We start from the raw sequence: 22618 nt of genomic DNA, 5'->3' as shown, positions 1-22618 counted from the left end.
TCATAGAAAGGGTTAGAGGGCGGCAAAAGTGGGACTAAGAGCAGGACCAGAACCAACGTGGACGGGGATCGACTTCACATAACATAAAATACGGCAAAATAAATAACAATCTTAAACCAGGAGGCGGAGGGCCAGGCTCGCCATTTTATGGGGGCGGCCGGTATGTTTCCACACTGCCAATAGAGGACATAATAATCTTGAGCCACAAAGAGGAGGAGCCGGCGGACGTGGCGGTGCAGGCGGAAGAGGTGGGGAGGACTCCATCAAAATTTTATATTTTTTATTATTTTTCTTAGATTTTTGGTTTGTTTGTGGAGGCCCCAAAACACTGGGAAATATCAGAGAAGCACAAAGTGCGCTGCAGTGTAACAATGGCGGCTCAGTGCCGGTATACAGGTCTATTCTGCACAAGGTGCGCTGCAGTATAACAATGGCAGCTCAGTGCTGGTATACAGGTCTATTCTGCACAAGGTGCGCTGCAGTATAACAATGGCGGCTCAGTGCCGGTATACAGGTCTATTCTGCACAAGGTGCGCTGCAGTATAACAATGGCGGCTCAGTGCCGGTATACAGGTCTATTCTGCACAAGGTGCGCTGCAGTATAACAATGGCAGCTCAGTGCCGGTATACAGGTCTATTCTGCACAAGGTGCGCTGCAGTATAACAATGGCGGCTCAGTGCCGGTATACAGGTCTATTCTGCACAAGGTGCGCTGCAGTATAACAATGGCGGCTCAGTGCCGGTATACAGGTCTATTCTGCACAAGGTGCGCTGCAGTATAACAATGGCGGCTCAGTGCCGGTATACAGGTCTATTCTGCACAAGGTGCGCTGCAGTATAACAATGGCGGCTCAGTGCCGGTATACAGGTCTATTCTGCACAAGGTGCGCTGCAGTATAACAATGGCGGCTCAGTGCCGGTATACAGGTCTATTCTGCACAAGGTGCGCTGCAGTATAACAATGGCGGCTCAGTGCCGGTATACAGGTCTATTCTGCACAAGGTGCGCTGCAGTATAACAATGGCGGCTCAGTGCCGGTATACAGGTCTATTCTGCACAAGGTGCGCTGCAGTATAACAATGGCGGCTCAGTGCCGGTATACAGGTCTATTCTGCACAAGGTGCGCTGCAGTATAACAATGGCGGCTCAGTGCCGGTATACAGGTCTATTCTGCACAAGGTGCGCTGCAGTATAACAATGGCGGCTCAGTGCCGGTATACAGGTCTATTCTGCACAAGGTGCGCTGCAGTATAACAATGGCGGCTCAGTGCCGGTATACAGGTCTATTCTGCACAAGGTGCGCTGCAGTATAACAATGGCGGCTCAGTGCCGGTATACAGGTCTATTCTGCACAAGGTGCGCTGCAGTATAACAATGGCGGCTCAGTGCCGGTATACAGGTCTATTCTGCACAAGGTGCGCTGCAGTATAACAATGGCGGCTCAGTGCCGGTATACAGGTCTATTCTGCACAAGGTGCGCTGCAGTATAACAATGGCGGCTCAGTGCCGGTATACAGGTCTATTCTGCACAAGGTGCGCTGCAGTATAACAATGGCGGCTCAGTGCCGGTATACAGGTCTATTCTGCACAAGGTGCGCTGCAGTATAACAATGGCGGCTCAGTGCCGGTATACAGGTCTATTCTGCACAAGGTGCGCTGCAGTATAACAATGGCGGCTCAGTGCCGGTATACAGGTCTATTCTGCACAAGGTGCGCTGCAGTATAACAATGGCGGCTCAGTGCCGGTATACAGGTCTATTCTGCACAAGGTGCGCTGCAGTATAACAATGGCGGCTCAGTGCCGGTATACAGGTCTATTCTGCCCAAGGTGCGCTGCAGTATAACAATGGCGGCTCAGTGCCGGTATACAGGTCTATTCTGCCCAAGGTGCGCTGCAGTATAACAATGGCGGCTCAGTGCCGGTATACAGGTCTATTCTGCCCAAGGTGCGCTGCAGTATAACAATGGCGGCTCAGTGCCGGTATACAGGTCTATTCTGCCCAAGGTGCGCTGCAGTATAACAATGGCGGCTCAGTGCCGGTATACAGGTCTATTCTGCCCAAGGTGCGCTGCAGTATAACAATGGCGGCTCAGTGCCGGTATACAGGTCTATTCTGCCCAAGGTGCGCTGCAGTATAACAATGGCGGCTCAGTGCCGGTATACAGGTCTATTCTGCACAAGGTGCGCTGCAGTATAACAATGGCGGCTCAGTGCCGGTATACAGGTCTATTCTGCACAAGGTGCGCTGCAGTATAACAATGGCGGCTCAGTGCCGGTATACAGGTCTATTCTGCACAAGGTGCGCTGCAGTATAACAATGGCGGCTCAGTGCCGGTATACAGGTCTATTCTGCACAAGGTGCGCTGCAGTATAACAATGGCGGCTCAGTGCCGGTATACAGGTCTATTCTGCACAAGGTGCGCTGCAGTATAACAATGGCGGCTCAGTGCCGGTATACAGGTCTATTCTGCACAAGGTGCGCTGCAGTATAACAATGGTGGCTCAGTGCCGGTATACAGGTCTATTCTGCACAAGGTGCGCTGCAGTATAACAATGGCGGCTCAGTGCCGGTATACAGGTCTATTCTGCACAAGGTGCGCTGCAGTATAACAATGGCGGCTCAGTGCCGGTATACAGGTCTATTCTGCACAAGGTGCGCTGCAGTATAACAATGGCGGCTCAGTGCTGGTATACAGGTCTATTCTGCACAAGGTGCGCTGCAGTATAACAATGGCGGCTCAGTGCCGGTATACAGGTCTATTCTGCACAAGGTGCGCTGCAGTATAACAATGGCGGCTCAGTGCCGGTATACAGGTCTATTCTGCACAAGGTGCGCTGCAGTATAACAATGGCGGCTCAGTGCTGGTATACAGGTCTATTCTGCACAAGGTGCGCTGCAGTATAACAATGGCGGCTCAGTGCCGGTATACAGGTCTATTCTGCACAAGGTGCGCTGCAGTATAACAATGGCGGCTCAGTGCCGGTATACAGGTCTATTCTGCCCAAGGTGCGCTGCAGTATAACAATGGCGGCTCAGTGCCGGTATACAGGTCTATTCTACACAAGGTGCGCTGCAGTATAACAATGGCGGCTCAGTGCCGGTATACAGGTCTATTCTGCCCAAGGTGCGCTGCAGTATAACAATGGCGGCTCAGTGCCGGTATACAGGTCTATTCTGCCCAAGGTGCGCTGCAGTATAACAATGGCGGCTCAGTGCCGGTATACAGGTCTATTCTGCACAAGGTGCGCTGCAGTATAACAATGGCGGCTCAGTGCCGGTATACAGGTCTATTCTGCACAAGGTGCGCTGCAGTATAACAATGGCGGCTCAGTGCTGGTATACAGGTCTATTCTGCACAAGGTGCGCTGCAGTATAACAATGGCGGCTCAGTGCCGGTATACAGGTCTATTCTGCACAAGGTGCGCTGCAGTATAACAATGGCGGCTCAGTGCCGGTATACAGGTCTATTCTGCACAAGGTGCGCTGCAGTATAACAATGGCGGCTCAGTGCTGGTATACAGGTCTATTCTGCACAAGGTGCGCTGCAGTATAACAATGGCGGCTCAGTGCTGGTATACAGGTCTATTCTGCACAAGGTGCGCTGCAGTATAACAATGGCGGCTCAGTGCCGGTATACAGGTCTATTCTGCCCAAGGTGCGCTGCAGTATAACAATGGCGGCTCAGTGCCGGTATACAGGTCTATTCTACACAAGGTGCGCTGCAGTATAACAATGGCGGCTCAGTGCCGGTATACAGGTCTATTCTACACAAGGTGCGCTGCAGTATAACAATGGCGGCTCAGTGCTGGTATACAGGTCTATTCTGCACAAGGTGCGCTGCAGTATAACAATGGCGGCTCAGTGCCGGTATACAGGTCTATTCTGCCCAAGGTGCGCTGCAGTATAACAATGGTGGCTCAGTGCCGGTATAGAGGTCTATTCTACACAAGGTGCGCTGCAGTATAACAATGGCGGCTCAGTGCCGGTATACAGGTCTATTCTGCACAAGGTGCGCTGCAGTATAACAATGGCGGCTCAGTGCCGGTATACAGGTCTATTCTGCACAAGGTGCGCTGCAGTATAACAATGGCGGCTCAGTGCCGGTATACAGGTCTATTCTGCACAAGGTGCGCTGCAGTATAACAATGGCGGCTCAGTGCCGGTATACAGGTCTATTCTGCACAAGGTGCGCTGCAGTATAACAATGGCGGCTCAGTGCCGGTATACAGGTCTATTCTGCACAAGGTGCGCTGCAGTATAACAATGGCGGCTCAGTGCCGGTATACAGGTCTATTCTGCACAAGGTGCGCTGCAGTATAACAATGGCGGCTCAGTGCCGGTATACAGGTCTATTCTGCACAAGGTGCGCTGCAGTATAACAATGGCGGCTCAGTGCCGGTATACAGGTCTATTCTGCCCAAGGTGCGGACAAGTCCTGAGGGATCCAGGCCTGGTTCATGTTAATGACCGTGAGCTTGTCCACGTTGGCTGTGGACAGGCGGCTGCGTTTGTCTGTGATGACCCCCCTGCCGTGCTAAACACACGTTCAGACAATACACCGGCTGCAGGGCAGGGAGCACCTCCAAGGGTAAAGGGCAAGCTCAGGCCATGTGCCCAATGTGGAGACCCAGAAGCTGCAGGGGGCAGACCCGTCAGTCAGTCCGTGTAGGCGTGTGCCCACTTACTGCTCCACCATGTTGGTGAAATGCTGCCTCCTGCTGAGAAGTTCCATATCAGCCGGTGGTGCTGGTTGTTGTGCTGACAAAGCTTTTCCACATGTCGGCCATGCTAACCCTGCCTTCTGCGGTGCTGGCGGTGCCCCAGCTGCGTTGGCGACCTCTTCCTCTGCCTTCACCTTGTGCTTCCCCTGTGCCCCCGCTGTCAGGTGGGAATGCCACCAGCAGCGCGTCTACCAGCGAGCGCTTGTACTCGCGCATCTTACGGTCATGCTCCAGTGACGGAATTAAGGACGGTAGGTTGTCCTTGTAACGGGGATCCAGCAGCGTGGCCACCCAGTAATCAGCACAAGGTAGAATGTGGGCAACTCGGCGGTCGTTGCGGAGACACTGCAGCATGTAATAGCTCATGTGTGCCAGGCTGCCCAGAGGCAACGAAAAGCTGTCCTCTGTGGGAGGTGTATCGTCTGTGTCCTCTGTATCCCCCCAGCCACGCACCAGTGATGGCCATGAGCTGGTCTGGGTGCCACCCTGCTGTGAACATGGTTCCTCCTCCTCCGTCTCATCATCTTCCACCCAGTCTTCACCCCTGCCCTTGTTGTCGGTCTGCACACTGCAGAAAGCCCCAGCAGTTGGCACCTGTGTTTCGTCCTCATCCGAGACGTGCTGCGATGGTCCTCCCATGTACTCATCCTGAAACATAAGTGGTTGGGCATCGGTGCCCTCAATCTCTTCCACTTCTGGGGCAGGACTAGGTGGATGGCCCTGGGAAACCCTGCTAACAGAGTCCTCAACAAGCAGAGGAGACTGCAGCATGACTTGGGGCTCAGACTGCTTGGCTGATGTGCAAGGGGGTGAGGTGAAGGACTGATGGACATCTGCTGCAGGTGCCAACTGTGGTCTTTCAGCAGGAGACTGGGTGGGAGACAATGTGAAGGAACTGGAGCCACTGTCAGCAGCCCAATCTACTATCGCCTGTACTTGTTCAGGCCTCACCATTCGTAGAGCCGCATTAGGTCTTCTGAGAGCTCTTTTGTGCGAGGCATCAGTCACATCAGGCAATGCTTCTTGTGAAAAGCAAACCCAGAACTGGTGTGTGTTTTATAGGGCAGGGCAGCTGTAACCAACACCTCCAATCTCATCTCATTGATTGGACTCCAGTTGGCTGACACCTCACTCCAGTTAGCTCTTGTCATTAGTCTGGGGGTTCACATACTTTCTCCACCTGCACTGTGAATGGTTACATGGTGTGTTCTATAATGGTAACATGTAACTCTTTGTGTGTTATTAGTTAAGCCGTCTGGGATTGTCTATTGTTGTGACTGAGATGAAGATCAGATCACATTTTATATGTGCAGAAATCCATATCATTCCAAAGGGTTCACATACTTTTCCTTGCAACTGTATATGCATGGTCACATGGTACGCCGGCCAATCACAGCCGATACTAGACATGACTGTGATGGCTTCCCAGTGCCCACAGCTCAATCGCTTGTTGATTGGATGCGCTGCAGTCTTTCAACAAGCTTTATTTAAAATCCAAACAACAAACGCGGATCTGGCACCAATGTCTGTGTTCAGGTTACCGGACACTGTAATGTTTGGTACGAACCCTAAGACCCCCGCTCCGGGATCGCTCATCCCTAGTCCTGACAGATGCCAAGTCTGAGGTGGAGCTCACATTAGTGTCAGGTTATATTCTACTACAACATGGCCTGTAATAATCTTATAATGAAGACGCAACACACGTCGGGGCCTCGCACCTTCTCCTGAGCACTGGACTTTTCATCGTTTTCAGCCGGACTCGGGATCAGACCTTCACCCTCATCGTTCCAGTCACACGTCTCAAACATGGCAGCGTCTGTGCGGTCACTAGAGGGTAAGAGACAGAATGTCTGCTGAAACATTATAACAGAAGTAGCCAGGACTGGTGTGACCTGAAGAGGAGGAGAGTGCACCATACAACCGGGAGGGGCGAGCAACACCACGAACTGAGATGAAAAGCATTGTAGTTACATTGTATCGCTGTGTGCGGCTGTAGCATTACTATATTACACTGATTCTAGTTACATTGTATCGCTGTGTGTGACTGTAGTATTATATTACACTATAATAGTTACATTGTATCGCTGTGTGTGACTGTAGTATTATATTACACTATAATAGTTACATTGTATCGTTGTGTGTGACTGTAGTATTATATTACACTATAATAGTTACATTGTATCGTTGTGTGCGGCTGTAGCATTATATGACACCGATTACAGTTACATTGTATCGCTGTGTGCGGCTGCAACTTTATATTACAACGAATACAGTTACATTGTATCGCTGTGTGCGGCTGTAGTATTATTATATTACACTGATTCTAGTTACATTGTATCGCTGTGTGCGGCTGTAGTATTATATTACACTATAATAGTTACATTGTATCGCTGTGCGGCAGCAGCTTTATATTACAACGATTACAGTTACATTGTATCGCTGTGTGCGGCTGTAGTATTATATTACACTATAATAGTTACATTGTATCGCTGTGTGCGGCTGTAGCATTATATGACACCGATTACAGTTACATTGTATCGCTGTGTGCGGCTGTAGCATTACATGACACCGATTACAGATACATTGTATCGCTGTGTGCGACTGTAGCATTATATGACACCAATTACAGTTAAATTGTATCGCTGTGTGCGACTGTAGCATTATATGACACCGATTACAGTTACATTGTATCGCTGTGTGCGGCTGTAGCATTATATGACACCGATTACAGTTACATTGTATCGCTGTGTGCGGCTGTAGCATTATATGACACCGATTACAGTTACATTGTATCGCTGTGTGCAGCTGTAGCATTATATGACACCGATTACAGTTACATGGTATCGCTGTGTGCGGCTGTAGCATTATATGACACCGATTACAGTTACATGGTATCGCTGTGTGCGGCTGTAGCATTATATGACACCGATTACAGTTACATGGGATCGCTGTGTGCGGCTGTAGCATTACATGACACCGATTACAGTTACATGGTATCGCTGTGTGCGGCTGTAGCATTACATGACACCGATTACAGTTACATTGTATCGCTGTGTGCGACTGTAGCATTACATGACACCGATTACGGTTACATTGTATCGCTGTGTGCGGCTGTAGCATTACATGATACCGATTACGGTTACATTGTATCGCTGTGTGCGACTGTAGCATTACATGACACCGATTACAGTTACATTGTATCGCTGTGTGCGGCTGTAGCATTACATGACACCGATTACGGTTACATTGTATCGCTGTGTGCGGCTGTAGCATTATATGACACCGATTACAGTTACATTGTATCGCTGTGTGCAGCTGTAGCATTATATGACACCGATTACAGTTACATTGTATCGCTGTGTGCGGCTGTAGTATTACATGACACCGATTACGGTTACATTGTATCGCTGTGTGCGGCTGTAGTATTACATGACACCGATTACGGTTACATTGTATCGCTGTGTGCAGCTGTAGCATTATATGACACCGATTATAGTTACATTGTATCGCTGTGTGCGGCTGTAGCATTATATGACACCGATTACAGTTACATTGTATCGCTGTGTGCGGCTGTAGCATTATATGACACCGATTACAGTTACATTGTATCGCTGTGTGCGGCTGTAGCATTATATGACGCCGATTACAGTTACATTGTATCGCTGTGTGCGGCTGTAGCATTATATGACACCGATTACGGTCACATTGTATCGCTGTGTGCGGCTGCAGCATTATATGACACTGATTACAGTTACATTGTATCGCTGTGTGCGGCTGCAGCATTATATGACACTGATTACAGTTACATTGTATCGCTGTGTCCGCCTGTAGCATTATATGACACCGATTACAGTTACATTGTATCGCTGTGTGCGCCTGTAGCATTATATGACACCAGTTACATTGTATCACTGTGTGCGGCTGTAGCATTATATGACACCGATTACAGTTACATTGTATCGCTGTGTGCGGCTGTAGCATTACATGACACTGATTACGGTTACATTGTATCGCTGTGTGCGACTGTAGCATTATATGACGCCGATTACAGTTACATTGTATCGCTGTGTGCAGCTGTAGTATTACATGACACCGATTATAGTTACATTGTATCGCTGTGTGCGGCTGTAGCATTATATGACACCGATTACGGTTACATTGTATCGCTGTGTGCGGCTTTAGTATTACATGACACCGATTTACATTGTATCGCTGTGTGCGGCTGTAGCATTATATGACACCGGTTACATTGTATCGCTGTGTGCGGCTGTAGCATTATATGACACCGATTACGGTTACATTGTATGGCTGTGTGCGGCTGTAGCACTATATGACACCGATTATAGTTACATTGTATCGCTGTGTGCGACTGTAGCATTATATGACACCGGTTACATTGTATCGCTGTGTGCGGCTGTAGCATTACATGACACCGATTACAGTTACATTGTATCGCTGTGTGCGGCTGTAGCATTATATGACGCCGATTACAGTTACATTGTATCGCTGTGTGCGGCTGTAGTATTACATGACACCGATTATAGTTACATGGTATCGCTGTGTGCGGCTGTAGCATTACATGACACCGATTACAGTTACATTGTATCGCTGTGTGCGACTGTAGCATTATATGACACCGATTACGGTTACATGGTATCGCTGTGTGCGGCTGTAGCATTATATGACACCGATTACGGTTACATTGTATCGCTGTGTGCGGCTGTAGCATTATATGACACTGATTACGGTTACATTGTATCGCTGTGTGCGGCTGTAGCATTATATGACACCGATTACGGTTACATTGTATCACTGTGTGCGGCTGTAGCATTATATGACACCGATTACGGTTACATAGTATCGCTGTGTGCGGCTGTAGCATTACACGACACCGATTACGGTTACATTGTATCGCTGTGTCAGTAGACAGGACTTGTCCGGTGACTACTCACATGTCTGCTGATCTTGCAGGCTCCTCTCAGGGTCCATGTGATGAAACCACAGAGGGAGGAAGCAGGCGGAGCGGCCACCTGTGGAGCAGCTCCCCCTCGCGGTGGATGGCCGCGTGAGTCACTGCCGACACAGAGAGATAGACAAGCCCCGGAAAACAGAAAGTAAAAGAATAAAGAGACAGGAGGGATAGAGCGGCTCTGTAGTCAGGAGGACGCCTGCTGGTGGAGGACTGAACTGCACCATAGATTAAGAAGGACTGCCATCTGCGCACCCACCATAAAGCTCTAATAGGGTAGAGCGGCTGTGCATACAGGAGGCGCTCTCTCTGGCGGTGGAGGACTGACTATCACTGCATCTGGAGCTTCCGGGCTGCGTATACACCATAGAGAGATAACAGGGATAGAGTGTCTCTGTAGACAGCAGGACCCCTGGTGGTGGAGGACTGACTATCACTGCATCTGGAGCTTCCGGGCTGCGTATACACCATAGAGAGATAAAAGGGATAGAGTGTCTCTGTAGACAGCGGGACCCCTGGTGGTGGAGGACTGACTATCACTGCATCTGGAGCTTCCGGGCTGCGTATACACCATAGAGAGATAACAGGGATAGAGTGTCTCTGTAGACAGCAGGACCCCTGGTGGTGGAGGACTGACTATCACTGCATCTGGAGCTTCCGGGCTGCGTATACACCATAGAGAGATAACAGGGATAGAGTGTCTCTGTAGACAGCGGGACCCCTGGTGGTGGAGGACTGACGGAGACTGTCCAGCCGTCACCTGTAGGGTCAGGTCCATCCTCCTGACCTAAATACTGACGGTATACAGCAGTGTACAGCAATACTGACCTCTATATATATATATACAGCAGTGTACAGTAATACTGACCTCTCTATATATATATACAGCAGTGTACAGTAATACTGACCTCTATATATATATATACAGCAGTGTACAGTAATACTGACCTCTATATATATATATATACAGCAGTGTACAGTAATACTGACCTCTATATATATATATATACAGCAGTGTACAGTAATACTGACCTCTATATATATATATATACAGCAGTGTACAGCAATACTGACCTCTATATATATATATACAGCAGTGTACAGTAATACTGACCTCTATATATATATATATATATATATACAGCAGTGTACAGTAATACTGACCTCTATATATATATATATACAGCAGTGTACAGTAATACTGACCTCTATATATATATATACAGCAGTGTACAGTAATACTGACCTCTATATATATATATATACAGCAGTGTACAGTAATACTGACCTCTATATATATATATACAGCAGTGTACAGTAATACTGACCTCTATATATATATACAGCAGTGTACAGTAATACTGACCTCTATATATATATACAGCAGTGTACAGTAATACTGACCTCTATATATATATATATATATACAGCAGTGTACAGTAATACTGACCTCTATATATATATATACAGCAGTGTACAGTAATACTGACCTCTATATATATATATACAGCAGTGTACAGTAATACTGACCTCTATATATATATATATATACAGCAGTGTACAGTAATACTGACCTCTATATATATATATATACAGCAGTGTACAGTAATACTGACCTCTATATATATATATATACAGCAGCGTACAGTAATACTGACCTCTATATATATATACAGCAGTGTACAGTAATACTGACCTCTATATATATATATATATACAGCAGTGTACAGTAATACTGACCTCTATATATATATATACAGCAGTGTACAGTAATACTGACCTCTATATATATATATATATACAGCAGTGTACAGTAATACTGACCTCTATATATATATATATATATATATATACAGCAGTGTACAGTAATACTGACCTCTATATATATATACAGCAGTGTACAGTAATACTTACCTCTATATATATATATATACAGCAGTGTACAGTAATACTGACCTCTATATATATATATACAGCAGTGTACAGTAATACTGACCTCTATATATATATATATACAGCAGTGTACAGTAATACTGACCTCTATATATATATACAGCAGTGTACAGTAATACTGACCTCTATATATATACAGTCATGTGAAAAAATTAGGACACCCTTTGAAAGCATGTGGTTTTTTGTAACATTTTTAATAAAAGGTTATTTCATCTCCGTTTCAACAATACAGAGAGATTAAAGTAATCCGACTAAACAAAGAAAACTGAAGAAAAGTCTTTTCAAGATCTTCTGTAAATGTCATTCTACAAAAATGCCTATTCTAACTGAGGAAAAAGATAGGACACCCTCACATGTATTCCCTCTTAAATTGGCTCAGATCTCACACAGGTATATCACACCAGGTGCACATAATTAGTAGATCGTTACTCTGCATGTTGAATGAGGCTTGCCCTATTTAAACCTCAGACATTTAGTTTGGTGTGCTCCTGACTGTTGAAGTGAGAGTGAGCACCATGGTGAGAGCAAAAGAGCTGTCAGAGGACTTCAGAAAAAAGATTGTAGCAGCCTATGAGTCTGGGAAGGGATTTAAAAAGATCTCAAAAGATTTTGAAATCAGCCATTCCACTGTCCGGAAGATAGTCTACAAGTGGAGGGCTTTCAAAACAACTGCCAACATGCCCAGGACTGGTCGCCCCAGCAAGTTCACCCCAAGAGCAGACCGCAAGATGCTAAAAGAGGTCTCCAAAAACCCTAAAGTGTCATCTCGAGAACTACAGCAGGCTCTGGCTACTGTTGATGTAGAAGTACATGCCTCTACAATCAGAAAGAGACTGTACAAGTTTAACTTGCATGGGAGGTGTGCAAGGAGGAAACCTTTGCTTTCCAAGAGAAACATCGAGGCCAGACTGACATTTGCCAGAGATAAAGTTGACAAAGACCAGGACTTCTGGAATAATGTTCTTTGGACAGATGAGTCCAAAATTGAATTATTTGGACACAACAGCAGAGGACATGTTTGGCGTAAACCAAACACAGCATTCCAAGAAAAGAACCTCATACCAACTGTGAAGCATGGAGGTGGAAGTGTCATGGTTTGGGGCTGCTTTGCTGCAGCAGGACCTGGTCAGCTCACCATCATAGAATCCACGATGAATTCTACTGTGTATCAGAAGGTGCTTGAAGAACATGTGAGACCATCAGTTAGAAAATTAAAGCTGAAGCGGAACTGGACCATGCAACATGACAATGACCCAAAACATACTAGTAAATCAACCAAAGATTGGCTGAAAAAGAAGAAATGGAGAGTCCTGGAATGGCCAAGTCAAAGTCCAGATTTGAATCCCATTGAGATGCTGTGGGGTGACTTGAAAAGGGCTGTACGTGCAAGAAACCCCTCAAACATCTCACAGCTGAAAAAGTTCTGCATTGAGGAGTGGGGTAAAATTTCCTCAGACCGATGTCGAAGACTGGTAGATGGCTACAAGAACCGTCTCACTGCAGTTATTTCAGCCAAAGGAGGTAACACTCGCTATTAGGGGCAAGGGTGTCCTATCTTTTTCCTCAGTTAGAATAGGCATTTTTGTAGAATGACATTTACAGAAGATCTTGAAAAGACTTTTCTTCAGTTTTCTTTGTTTAGTTGGATTACTTTAATCTCTCTGTATTGTTGAAACGGAGATGAAATAACCTTTTATTAAAAATGTTACAAAAAACCACATGCTTTCAAAGGGTGTCCTAATTTTTTCACATGACTGTATATATATATATAGAGGTCAGTATTACTGTACACTGCTGTATATATATATATATGTAGAGGTCAGTATTACTGTACACTGCTGTATATATATATATAGAGGTCAGTATTACTGTACACTGCTGTATATATATATATATAGAGGTCAGTATTACTGTACACTGCTGTATATATATATATATAGAGGTCAGTATTACTGTACACTGCTGTATATATATATATAGAGGTCAGTATTACTGTACACTGCTGTATATATATATATAGAGGTCAGTATTACTGTACACTGCTGTATATATATATATATAGAGGTCAGTATTACTGTACACTGCTGTATATATATATATATAGAGGTCAGTATTGCTGTACACTGCTGTATATATATATATAGAGGTCAGTATTGCTGTACACTGCTGTATATATATATAGAGGTCAGTATTACTGTACACTGCTGTATATATATATATATATATATATATAGAGGTCAGTATTACTGTACACTGCTGTATATATATATATATAGAGAGGTCAGTATTACTGTACACTGCTGTATATATATAGAGGTCAGTATTACTGTACACTGCTGTATATATATATAGAGGTCAGTATTACTGTACACTGCTGTACATATATATATATAGAGGTCAGTATTACTGTACACTGCTGTATATATATATATAGAGGTCAGTATTGCTGTACACTGCTGTATATATATATATAGAGGTCAGTATTGCTGTACACTGCTGTATATATATATATTTCCCTTACGTCCTAACCAGCAGCACATGTGGGGTTTATCCGCCCCAGTGAAACTGGTAGGACAGACGGAATGTTTAATGAAGTAAAGTAATCAAATAAATCCACGCCCCCATTACCTCACTATAAGAGGCCAAACCCCCCATACATCAGTGTGTTTTTTTCTGTCCTTGGGACTGCAGGACAGACGGGGCAGCCACTTGGCTGCCATGCTCTTAGATTTCATGCTAACCTTGTGTTTCTCTTTCAGGGTTGCAGCTTATCTGATGGAAGCTGATACTGCCGGCATGTTGGAGGCTCGGAGCTCCTGCATTCAGCTTCCTGTTTGGCTTACACACATTGTGTTCCAGCGCCCTCTGGTGGTTTGTTGCTGAACAACAATGATTAAAGTTTGTTCAAACCTGGCGTCTGACGTCATTTTGGGCGCCAAATTTGAATATATAAAGCCTCCAGTCCTTCCAGGCTGTGCTGTTTGCAGCCTTGGGTTGGTTTCTGAGGCAGACTAGTTTAGTCACCAGCTTTCCTGTGTCTGGTAGGTTTGCTGCTTCCTTGTTTAGCTAATGAATAGACATTGTTCATTCATTTTTAACTCTTTCTCTGCAGATAATGTCCTCTGCCGGTGATGGGGATCGGACTGGGCGCAAGTCGTCATCCAAGCGCAAGCATTTGGCGTGTAGGGATTGTGACACCCCTCTAGCGGACTCCTATGAATTTAATAGGTGTCCCTCTTGCCGTCCTCCTCCTCTGCCTCCTGATACGGAGCCTACCATACGGGACGTAGTAGTCTGGGTAAAGGACTTTGTGGAGTCCTCAATGAACACCCTAAGGGATTCCGTGTCATCCAGAAGACCCAGTGTCCGATCTCCTCTGAGACCCACTCCTATGCAGGAGGAAGCCTACCATACCGTGGACGAAGTCCATTCCTCTGAGTCTAGCGGGGAGGAAGAAGAGGCTGGAAGGTACGCCTTTCCTGTAGAGAAGACCCAGAGGTTACTTAGATCCATCCGGTCGGGGGACCAGGATGTTGATCCCGGGGAAGCTTCAGAGTCCACCTCTAGGGGGCCAAGGGCCTTCAAAGTGGACGAGACTCTGTCTCGATTAATGAAGCTAGAATGGAAACATCCTGAGAAGGCACCGGTCATCTCAAAGCGCTTCAAGTCCATGTTCCCGATTGTGACTTCCCAATTTGACCAGTGGGGCACTGTGCCCAAAGTTGATTTGGCAATTGCAAAATTGTCTAAGAGGACTCTTGTCCCGGCTGATGACGGCTCCAACTTACAGGACCCGATGGACAGGCGGGTAGAATGCACCTTGAGAAGGTCTTACTCCACTGCTGCTGCAGTGGAGTAATACTGACCTCTATATATATATATATATATATACAGCAGTGTACAGTAATACTGACCTCTATATATATATATATATATATATATACAGCAGTGTACAGTAATACTGACCTCTATATATATATATACAGCAGTGTACAGTAATACTGACCTCTATATATATATATATATATATATACAGCAGTGTACAGTAATACTGACCTCTATATATATATATATACAGCAGTGTACAGCAATACTGACCTCTATATATATATATACAGCAGTGTACAGTAATACTGACCTCTATATATATATATATACAGCAGTGTACAGTAATACTGAGCTCTATATATATATATATATATATATACAGCAGTGTACAGTAATACTGACCTCTATATATATATATATACAGCAGCGTACAGTAATACTGACCTCTATATATATATATATACAGCAGTGTACAGTAATACTGACCTCTATATATATATATCCAGCAGTGTACAGTAATACTGACCTCTATATATATATACAGCAGTGTACAGTAATACTGACCTCTATATATATATATATACAGCAGCGTACAGTAATACTGACCTATATATATATATCCAGCAGTGTACAGTAATACTGACCTCTATATATATATATATACAGCAGTGTACAGTAATACTGACCTCTATATATATATATATACAGCAGCGTACAGTAATACTGACCTATATATATATATATATATATATATATATATATACAGCAGTGTACAGTAATACTGATTGTGGCGAAACCAACCTCGCCACAGTGTTTTGGAGGGGGCTGTTTACCAGCCTCCTGCCCTGGGATTATGGTCCCTTAAGTTATTGGGTCTTAAGGCACTTGGGACGGAGCCCTCTGTCCCTGGATTGCATCATTTGCCTTACTTGCTTGGATGAAGCACATGGTAAGAACAATAGATAGCGGCCATTGTAACTCACAGACACTGTTCTGACTTTTCCACACGGTGCTATCTTGCCTGTATTTGGTGCACAGAGACATCATTCAGTAGTTTGAAACTACCAAACAGGGGACACATTTATTAGTGACTATTTTCTGTATAACTTGTATATTTTCAGTGTAAGCTGATTGGATGCTTTTCCTGTTCGTCTGCTGGCAGCTATTTGCGAGGTTCCAGTTTGGAGTGCTATTTGGTATCCAGTTCGGGAGGTTGGTGTTCTGCAGTAGCTGTGCCTGTCTCTCAGAAAGGGGCATATCGCCTAAACGGATTTTAACCCCTTGTCTGCTGAAACTGTCCGTTACACTGACCTCTATATATATATATATATATATATATATATACAGCAGTGTACAGTAATACTGACCTCTATATATGCAAACCGGATTCCCAAAAAGTTGGGACACTAAACAAATTGTGAATAAAAACTGAATGCAATGGTGTGGAGACGGCAAATGTCAATATTTTATGTGTAATAGAACGTAGATGACGGATCAAACGTTTAATCCGAGTAAATGTATCATTTTAAAGTAAAAATACGTTGATTCAAATTTTCACGGTGTCAACAAATCCCCAAAAAGTTGGGACAAGTAGCAATAAGAGGCTGGAAAAAGTAAATTTGAGCATAACGAAGAGCTGGAAGACCAATTAACACTAATTAGGTCAATTGGCAACATGATTGGGTATAAAAAGAGCTTCTCAGAGCGGCCGTGTCTCTCAGAAGCCAAGATGGGTAGAGGATCACCAATTCCCACAATGTTCCCACAATGTTGCGCATAAAGATAGTGGAGCAATATCAGAAAGGTGTTACCCAGCGAAAAATTGCAAAGACTTTGTGTAACGGACCGTTTCAGCAGACAAGGGGTTAAAATCCGTTTAGACGATATGCCCCTTTCCGAGAGACAGGCACAGCTACTGCAGAACACCAACCTCCCGAACTGGATACAAAATAGCACTCCAAACTGGAACCTCGCGAATAGCTGTCAGCAGACGAACAGGAAAAGCATCCAATCAGCTTACACTCCTGGCAATCAGTCTCTAACAGCATACAGGGAATCCCCCCAATGACGAGACAAGGCTCCGTGTTCAGGGTCAAGCAGTGGTCTGATGTGCTGGCACACCCAGCCTGGTTTTTATTACAGTTTTTCAAATACAGAACAGATACAACATATCCCCACAATGCATCATGGTTTCCTCCTCTCTGCCTGGGAGACGACCGAAGACAATCCAATTATCTCTCAGGACAAAGGGGAGATCACCAATACACATGTGGAGACAACAGGACAGGAATCACCACCCAAACACACAATGGCACACCCCCACAGCAAACACAGATGTTTAACATATCCCCAGATAGCTCAAGTCTGAGTGCATATCATTAGGTGAATGGCACTCAGAATACACGAATACAATACTATTAGCTATCTGGGTGCCCTCACATAACATACAATCTAACCGAACGCATAATAACATAAAATACAATTCTACAGACAGATTTAAGCTGTGCGGCCGGTCTGTCTTCTCCTTTAAAGTTACTATGGGCCATAATCCTGAGGCAAGAGGCTTTTAAACAGCCCCCTCCAAAACCCAGTGGCGAGGTTGGTTTCGCCACACTTTGCATCTATCATCATCAACTGTGCATAACATCATTCGAAGATTCCGAGAATCTGGAACAATCTTTCACCTATAGAGAACATTTGGCGCATCATAAAGGGCTCAGGAATACTTCCAGAAACCATTGTCAGTGAACACAATCCACCGCGCCATCCGCCGTTGCCAGCTGAAACTCTACAGTGCAAAGAAGAAGCCATTTCTAAGCAAGATCCACAAGCTCAGGCGTTTTCACTGGGCCAGGGATCATTTACAATGGAGTGTGGCAAAATGGAAGACTGTTCTGTGGTCAGACGAGTCACGATTCAAAGTTCTTTTTGGAAATCTGGGACGCCATGTCATCCGGACCAAAGAGGACAAGGACAACCCAAGTTGTTATCAACGCTCAGTTCAGAAGCCTGCATCTCTGATGGTATGGGGTGGCATGAGTGCGTGTGGCATGGGCAGCTTGCATGTCTGGAAAGGCACCATCAATGCAGAAAAATATCTTCAGGTTCTAGAACAACATCTGCTCCCATCCAGACGTCACCTCTTTCAGGGAAGACCCTGCATTTTCCAACAAGATAATGCCAGACCACATTCTGCATCAATCACAACATCATGGCTGCGTAGGAGAAGGATCCGGGTACTGAAATGGCCGGTCTGCAGTCCAGATCTGTCACCTATAGAGAACATTTGGCGCATCATAAAGAGGAAGGTGCAACAAAGAAGGCCCAAGACGATGGAACAGTTAGAGGCCGGTATTAGACAGGAATGGGAGAGCATTCCTATTTCTAAACTTGAGAAACTGGTCTCCTCGGTCCCCAGACGTCTGTTGAGTGTTGTAAGAAGAAGGGGAGATGCCACACAGCGGTGAAAATGGCCTTGTCCCAACTTTTTGGGGATTTGTTGACACCATGAAATTCTGATTCAACATATTTGTCCCTTAAAATGGTCCATTTTCTCAGTTTAAACTTTTGTTCTGTGATTTATGTTCTATTCTGAATAAAATATTAGAAGTTGGCGCCTCCACATCATTGCATCCAGTGTTTATTCACGATTTGTATAGTGTCCCAACTTTTTTGGAATCCGGTTTGTATATAAACAAGGGTTATGTGTATATGTGCTCCATGAACCAAATATCATTCCAGTCCCTGACATAAAATAATTGTGTCCAAAATAACAGAAAACAGATCTGTATATAAGTAGAGAGTATACATATATGGATGTGAATATAGGGGATCCATGGGGTCCGGGGGGTGCGTGCCCCGGGTAAACCGGAAGACTCAACCCCGAAGCCCAGCCCCCACACTCACCACCATACAGAAACACAGATCAATCATATCCAATTGCAAAACATAAACATATTAATCCTGTATGTGTTTATCACAAGACCCACTGGAAGCAGACAGTAGTGACAAGGTCATCATGAAGAGAATGGACTTCCAGTATTCTCATTCCATGGTCATATTACACATATATCCTACGTGGCATGAAGCAAAGAGTTGACGGCAGTGGATTTTCTATGGACCGAGGTTCCCAGGTCACCATTTGCTGTTACTTTGATGTTTATGTCCAGAAATTACATTTCCTTTTGACTCACCGTGTTGGTCAAGATGATGTTCCATTCATTCTCATTCAGTTTTTCCAAAAATGAGTTCAAAGACTCCCGTGACCCCTGCCATATAAACAAAACATCATCTATAAATCGCATCCATGAAATTTCCTCCCCATCTACTTCATCCATGGACGCCTGTGCACACTGTCACTCCCAATTGCCTAAAAATACATTTGCATACGAGGGTGCGCATGTCGCACCCATCGCCACCCCTCGCTTTTGTAAATAACACTGATCTTTAAATAAAAAATAATTATGCCTCAATACATAATCTAATAGCCTCATCATAAGATCAACCAGATCTGATGACAAACCTCTGGTGTGTAGGAAGAAGCATGAGGACTCCAGGCCCTTATCATGTGAGGTGCATGTATATAATGATTCGACATCACATGTTATTACAAACATGTTATCCTCCATTTTGGTATTTTCTAACCGCTTCAGCACGTCCGTTGAATCGCGGATATATGAGGGCAGACTCTCTACACAGGGCTTCACGTAATAATCCAAGAACCGGCATATGGGTTCATTCAAACCTCCACAGCCGGAGACAATTGGTCTCCCTGGGGGTTTTATGATGGATTTTCGGCAGTATATATAATGTTGGAATGACCGGAAATTTGATTAGAAGACTATGACATACAGATTTTGTAATGATGTCATCGTCCACTGCCCTCATTAAAATATCCTCCAGCTGGAGTTTGAACCCATTAGTTGGATTATTGGGCAGACGTTCATCGCATGCCCTGTCACGCAGTTGTGTGAAGACTTCAGTCTCATACATTTCCGTCGGCCAGACGACCACATTTCCACCCTTGTCAGCTGGTTTAATCACCACATTTTTCATCTTTTTAAGTTCCTGTATGGCTAACCGTTGGTTTCTCGAGCCGTTATCATAACGTCTTTGTGCAGGTAGTCTGTATAACTCCTGGACCACCATCTTGACAAATGTCTCAATGGCGGAGTTGCAAGACAAGGGTGGAAATGTGGTCGACCGACCACGGGTGAACGGTGGAAATTTGGGTGTGCCTACCTCTTGTTCCAGTAGTAGTGACTCTAATGCTCGAAGCGCCTCCAGTTCCTCCGGGGCTGAAAAGACATCATGATCACAATGTCAGTCCCAGTGATAAAACCTCCACCTGTGCAGCGGTTAGTGGCACATCAGATAAATTCACCACCGCGACTCTCATCAGAACTGTTGTATTTTCGTTTCATAGGTGTTCGTACATGGTGCTGCCTAGATAGATCCTGAGGCAGGGCATTAGATCTTTGTCCATCTTGAGGTGGTGCTGTGGATCGTTGGGATTGTTGAGCTACATTACACGGAGGAACTATTACCCAAAGCTGTTAGTCTTCGTTTGTATTGCCAGCGAAATATCTCACTTTGCTGATGGTCCGCAACATCACGCTGAAATTTCTTGGCCTTCATATCCTGAATGTCCTTATCCCGCCGTCCATGATCAGAATTAAGTTCTTGTTCAAAGCGATTTAATGCCTCAGGGTCTATAAGGCCACGCAGTTTTTCCTGCAAGGGGCTAATTGATTTCTCAATTTCCTCCAAGTGTTTCCTCTCATATCCGATAACGTACACGCATCCTCCCATCGTTGTTTTACTGTCTCATCTTCCAAGTAAACACTGTATATTTCTCACGGTCGTGTGTATTAGTAAGACTGTGGCCGCTTAGATCCTGTGATGGGAGGGAAGATTTGGATTTGCTATATCAGTATCACAGCACGGCCCAGATATAGTGGCACTTGTGTGAGGAGTACACGATACTGTACATATATCTATGTTTGTATGATGAACTCATGAAGCAATAAAATGTATCCTGAACTACTGTGAAATATGACATATGAGGAGGATGGACGGACACATTATAGGGCCGAGTGATATCTTTTCCCTTATCCAAAATGGGGTTCGTAGTGCGCGCATCCGTCTGCGCAGCCGCGGGCGTGTGGGCGTGGTCGGGGCTCTGACGTGGGCCGCTCTGTGCTCCATGAAGCGCGGCCGTCCGGCGTCATCGCTGCGACCGCGCACTCAGGCACCGGCGGTGCGCGGCGGTTCGCGCGCCACATCAAACAAAGCCGATTATTCAAACTCGTACAGGTGAGGACTTACATTACTCGGCCCAGTACTGGTCTGACCATTATTCATTGGCTCAGTGTATAAAACTCTGCCCACTCTTATGGCCATATATACCCGGCTAGTTAATTATTATCATTACCCCTTGAAAAAGCGAAACGCGCGTCGGGGCACAGTCTGACGGTGTTTTGGCAGATACTTGGGTCAGTATGCTAGATCCTCTGCTATTTTTATGGTATTCTTCTATGGCAGTGTGTGTGATAATGTCCGTGGGATCCAGCGTCCATACAATGTGGACAGGATAACACTTTTTGGATGCACTGATTGCACTTTCCCATATATACTGTTGCACTTTATATGTATGAACTGTAATTGCCATACACCTGCAGTCGGAATATAGTTTTACATGTTCTTAATGTCTGTGGGGCCAGAAATGGTTGTAACTCTGTGAGTACCAATAAAATGGATGATTATTTAAAATGCAATTGTTGATAGAGTTATAATTTGTGATTTGAATTGATCTATGGATCTAAATATTGGTTTCGCTAATGGTGATACTGGATCGCTTACGTAGCAAGTAGAGGGAAACGAGTGTTGGTTTTTTACTGTATAAAAGGTTTGGAATGTGGGACAATATCGAAACAGGAATTTGATTTCATTTTAGGCACACAGAAGATTACCATGCTTCTACTGCCTGCCCAAATCCATAAGAGGTTGGAAAACCCCCCTGGACGTCCAGTCGTTTCAGGGATTGGGTCCATTACGTCCAACCTGTCTAAATATATAGATGTCCAGCTACAACCAGTGGTCAAAAAGACCAATTCGTTTATCAAAGATACGACCCATATTATACA

The 22618-nt window shown here is 45.0% G+C and overlaps 1 protein-coding gene across 3 annotated transcripts in view; it reads right to left on the bottom strand.

Moving 5' to 3' along the window:
• Positions 1 to 19741, bottom strand: part of RRP8 (ribosomal RNA processing 8) — a 37235-nt gene extending 17494 nt beyond the window's left edge. The window contains exons 1-2 of one of the 3 annotated variants that reach the window (XM_044285583.1): positions 19667 to 19741; positions 6442 to 6550 (exon numbers count right to left, since the gene is read on the bottom strand). In XM_044285583.1, coding sequence (XP_044141518.1) covers positions 6442 to 6531 — 90 coding nt within the window. In that variant the 5' untranslated portion in view covers positions 6532 to 6550; positions 19667 to 19741. Of the gene's footprint in view, positions 1 to 6441; positions 6551 to 9675; positions 9826 to 9951; positions 9971 to 19666 lie in introns of those variants that run through there. The other 2 variants (XM_044285584.1, XM_044285582.1) reach the window with 2 other exon arrangements.
• Positions 19742 to 22618: the final 2877 nt, after the last annotated feature.

This window comes from Bufo gargarizans, chromosome 3, assembly GCF_014858855.1.
Source record: "Bufo gargarizans isolate SCDJY-AF-19 chromosome 3, ASM1485885v1, whole genome shotgun sequence".
Taxonomy (NCBI): domain Eukaryota; kingdom Metazoa; phylum Chordata; class Amphibia; order Anura; family Bufonidae; genus Bufo; species Bufo gargarizans.
This window is presented reverse-complemented; position numbering and strand designations above follow the sequence as displayed.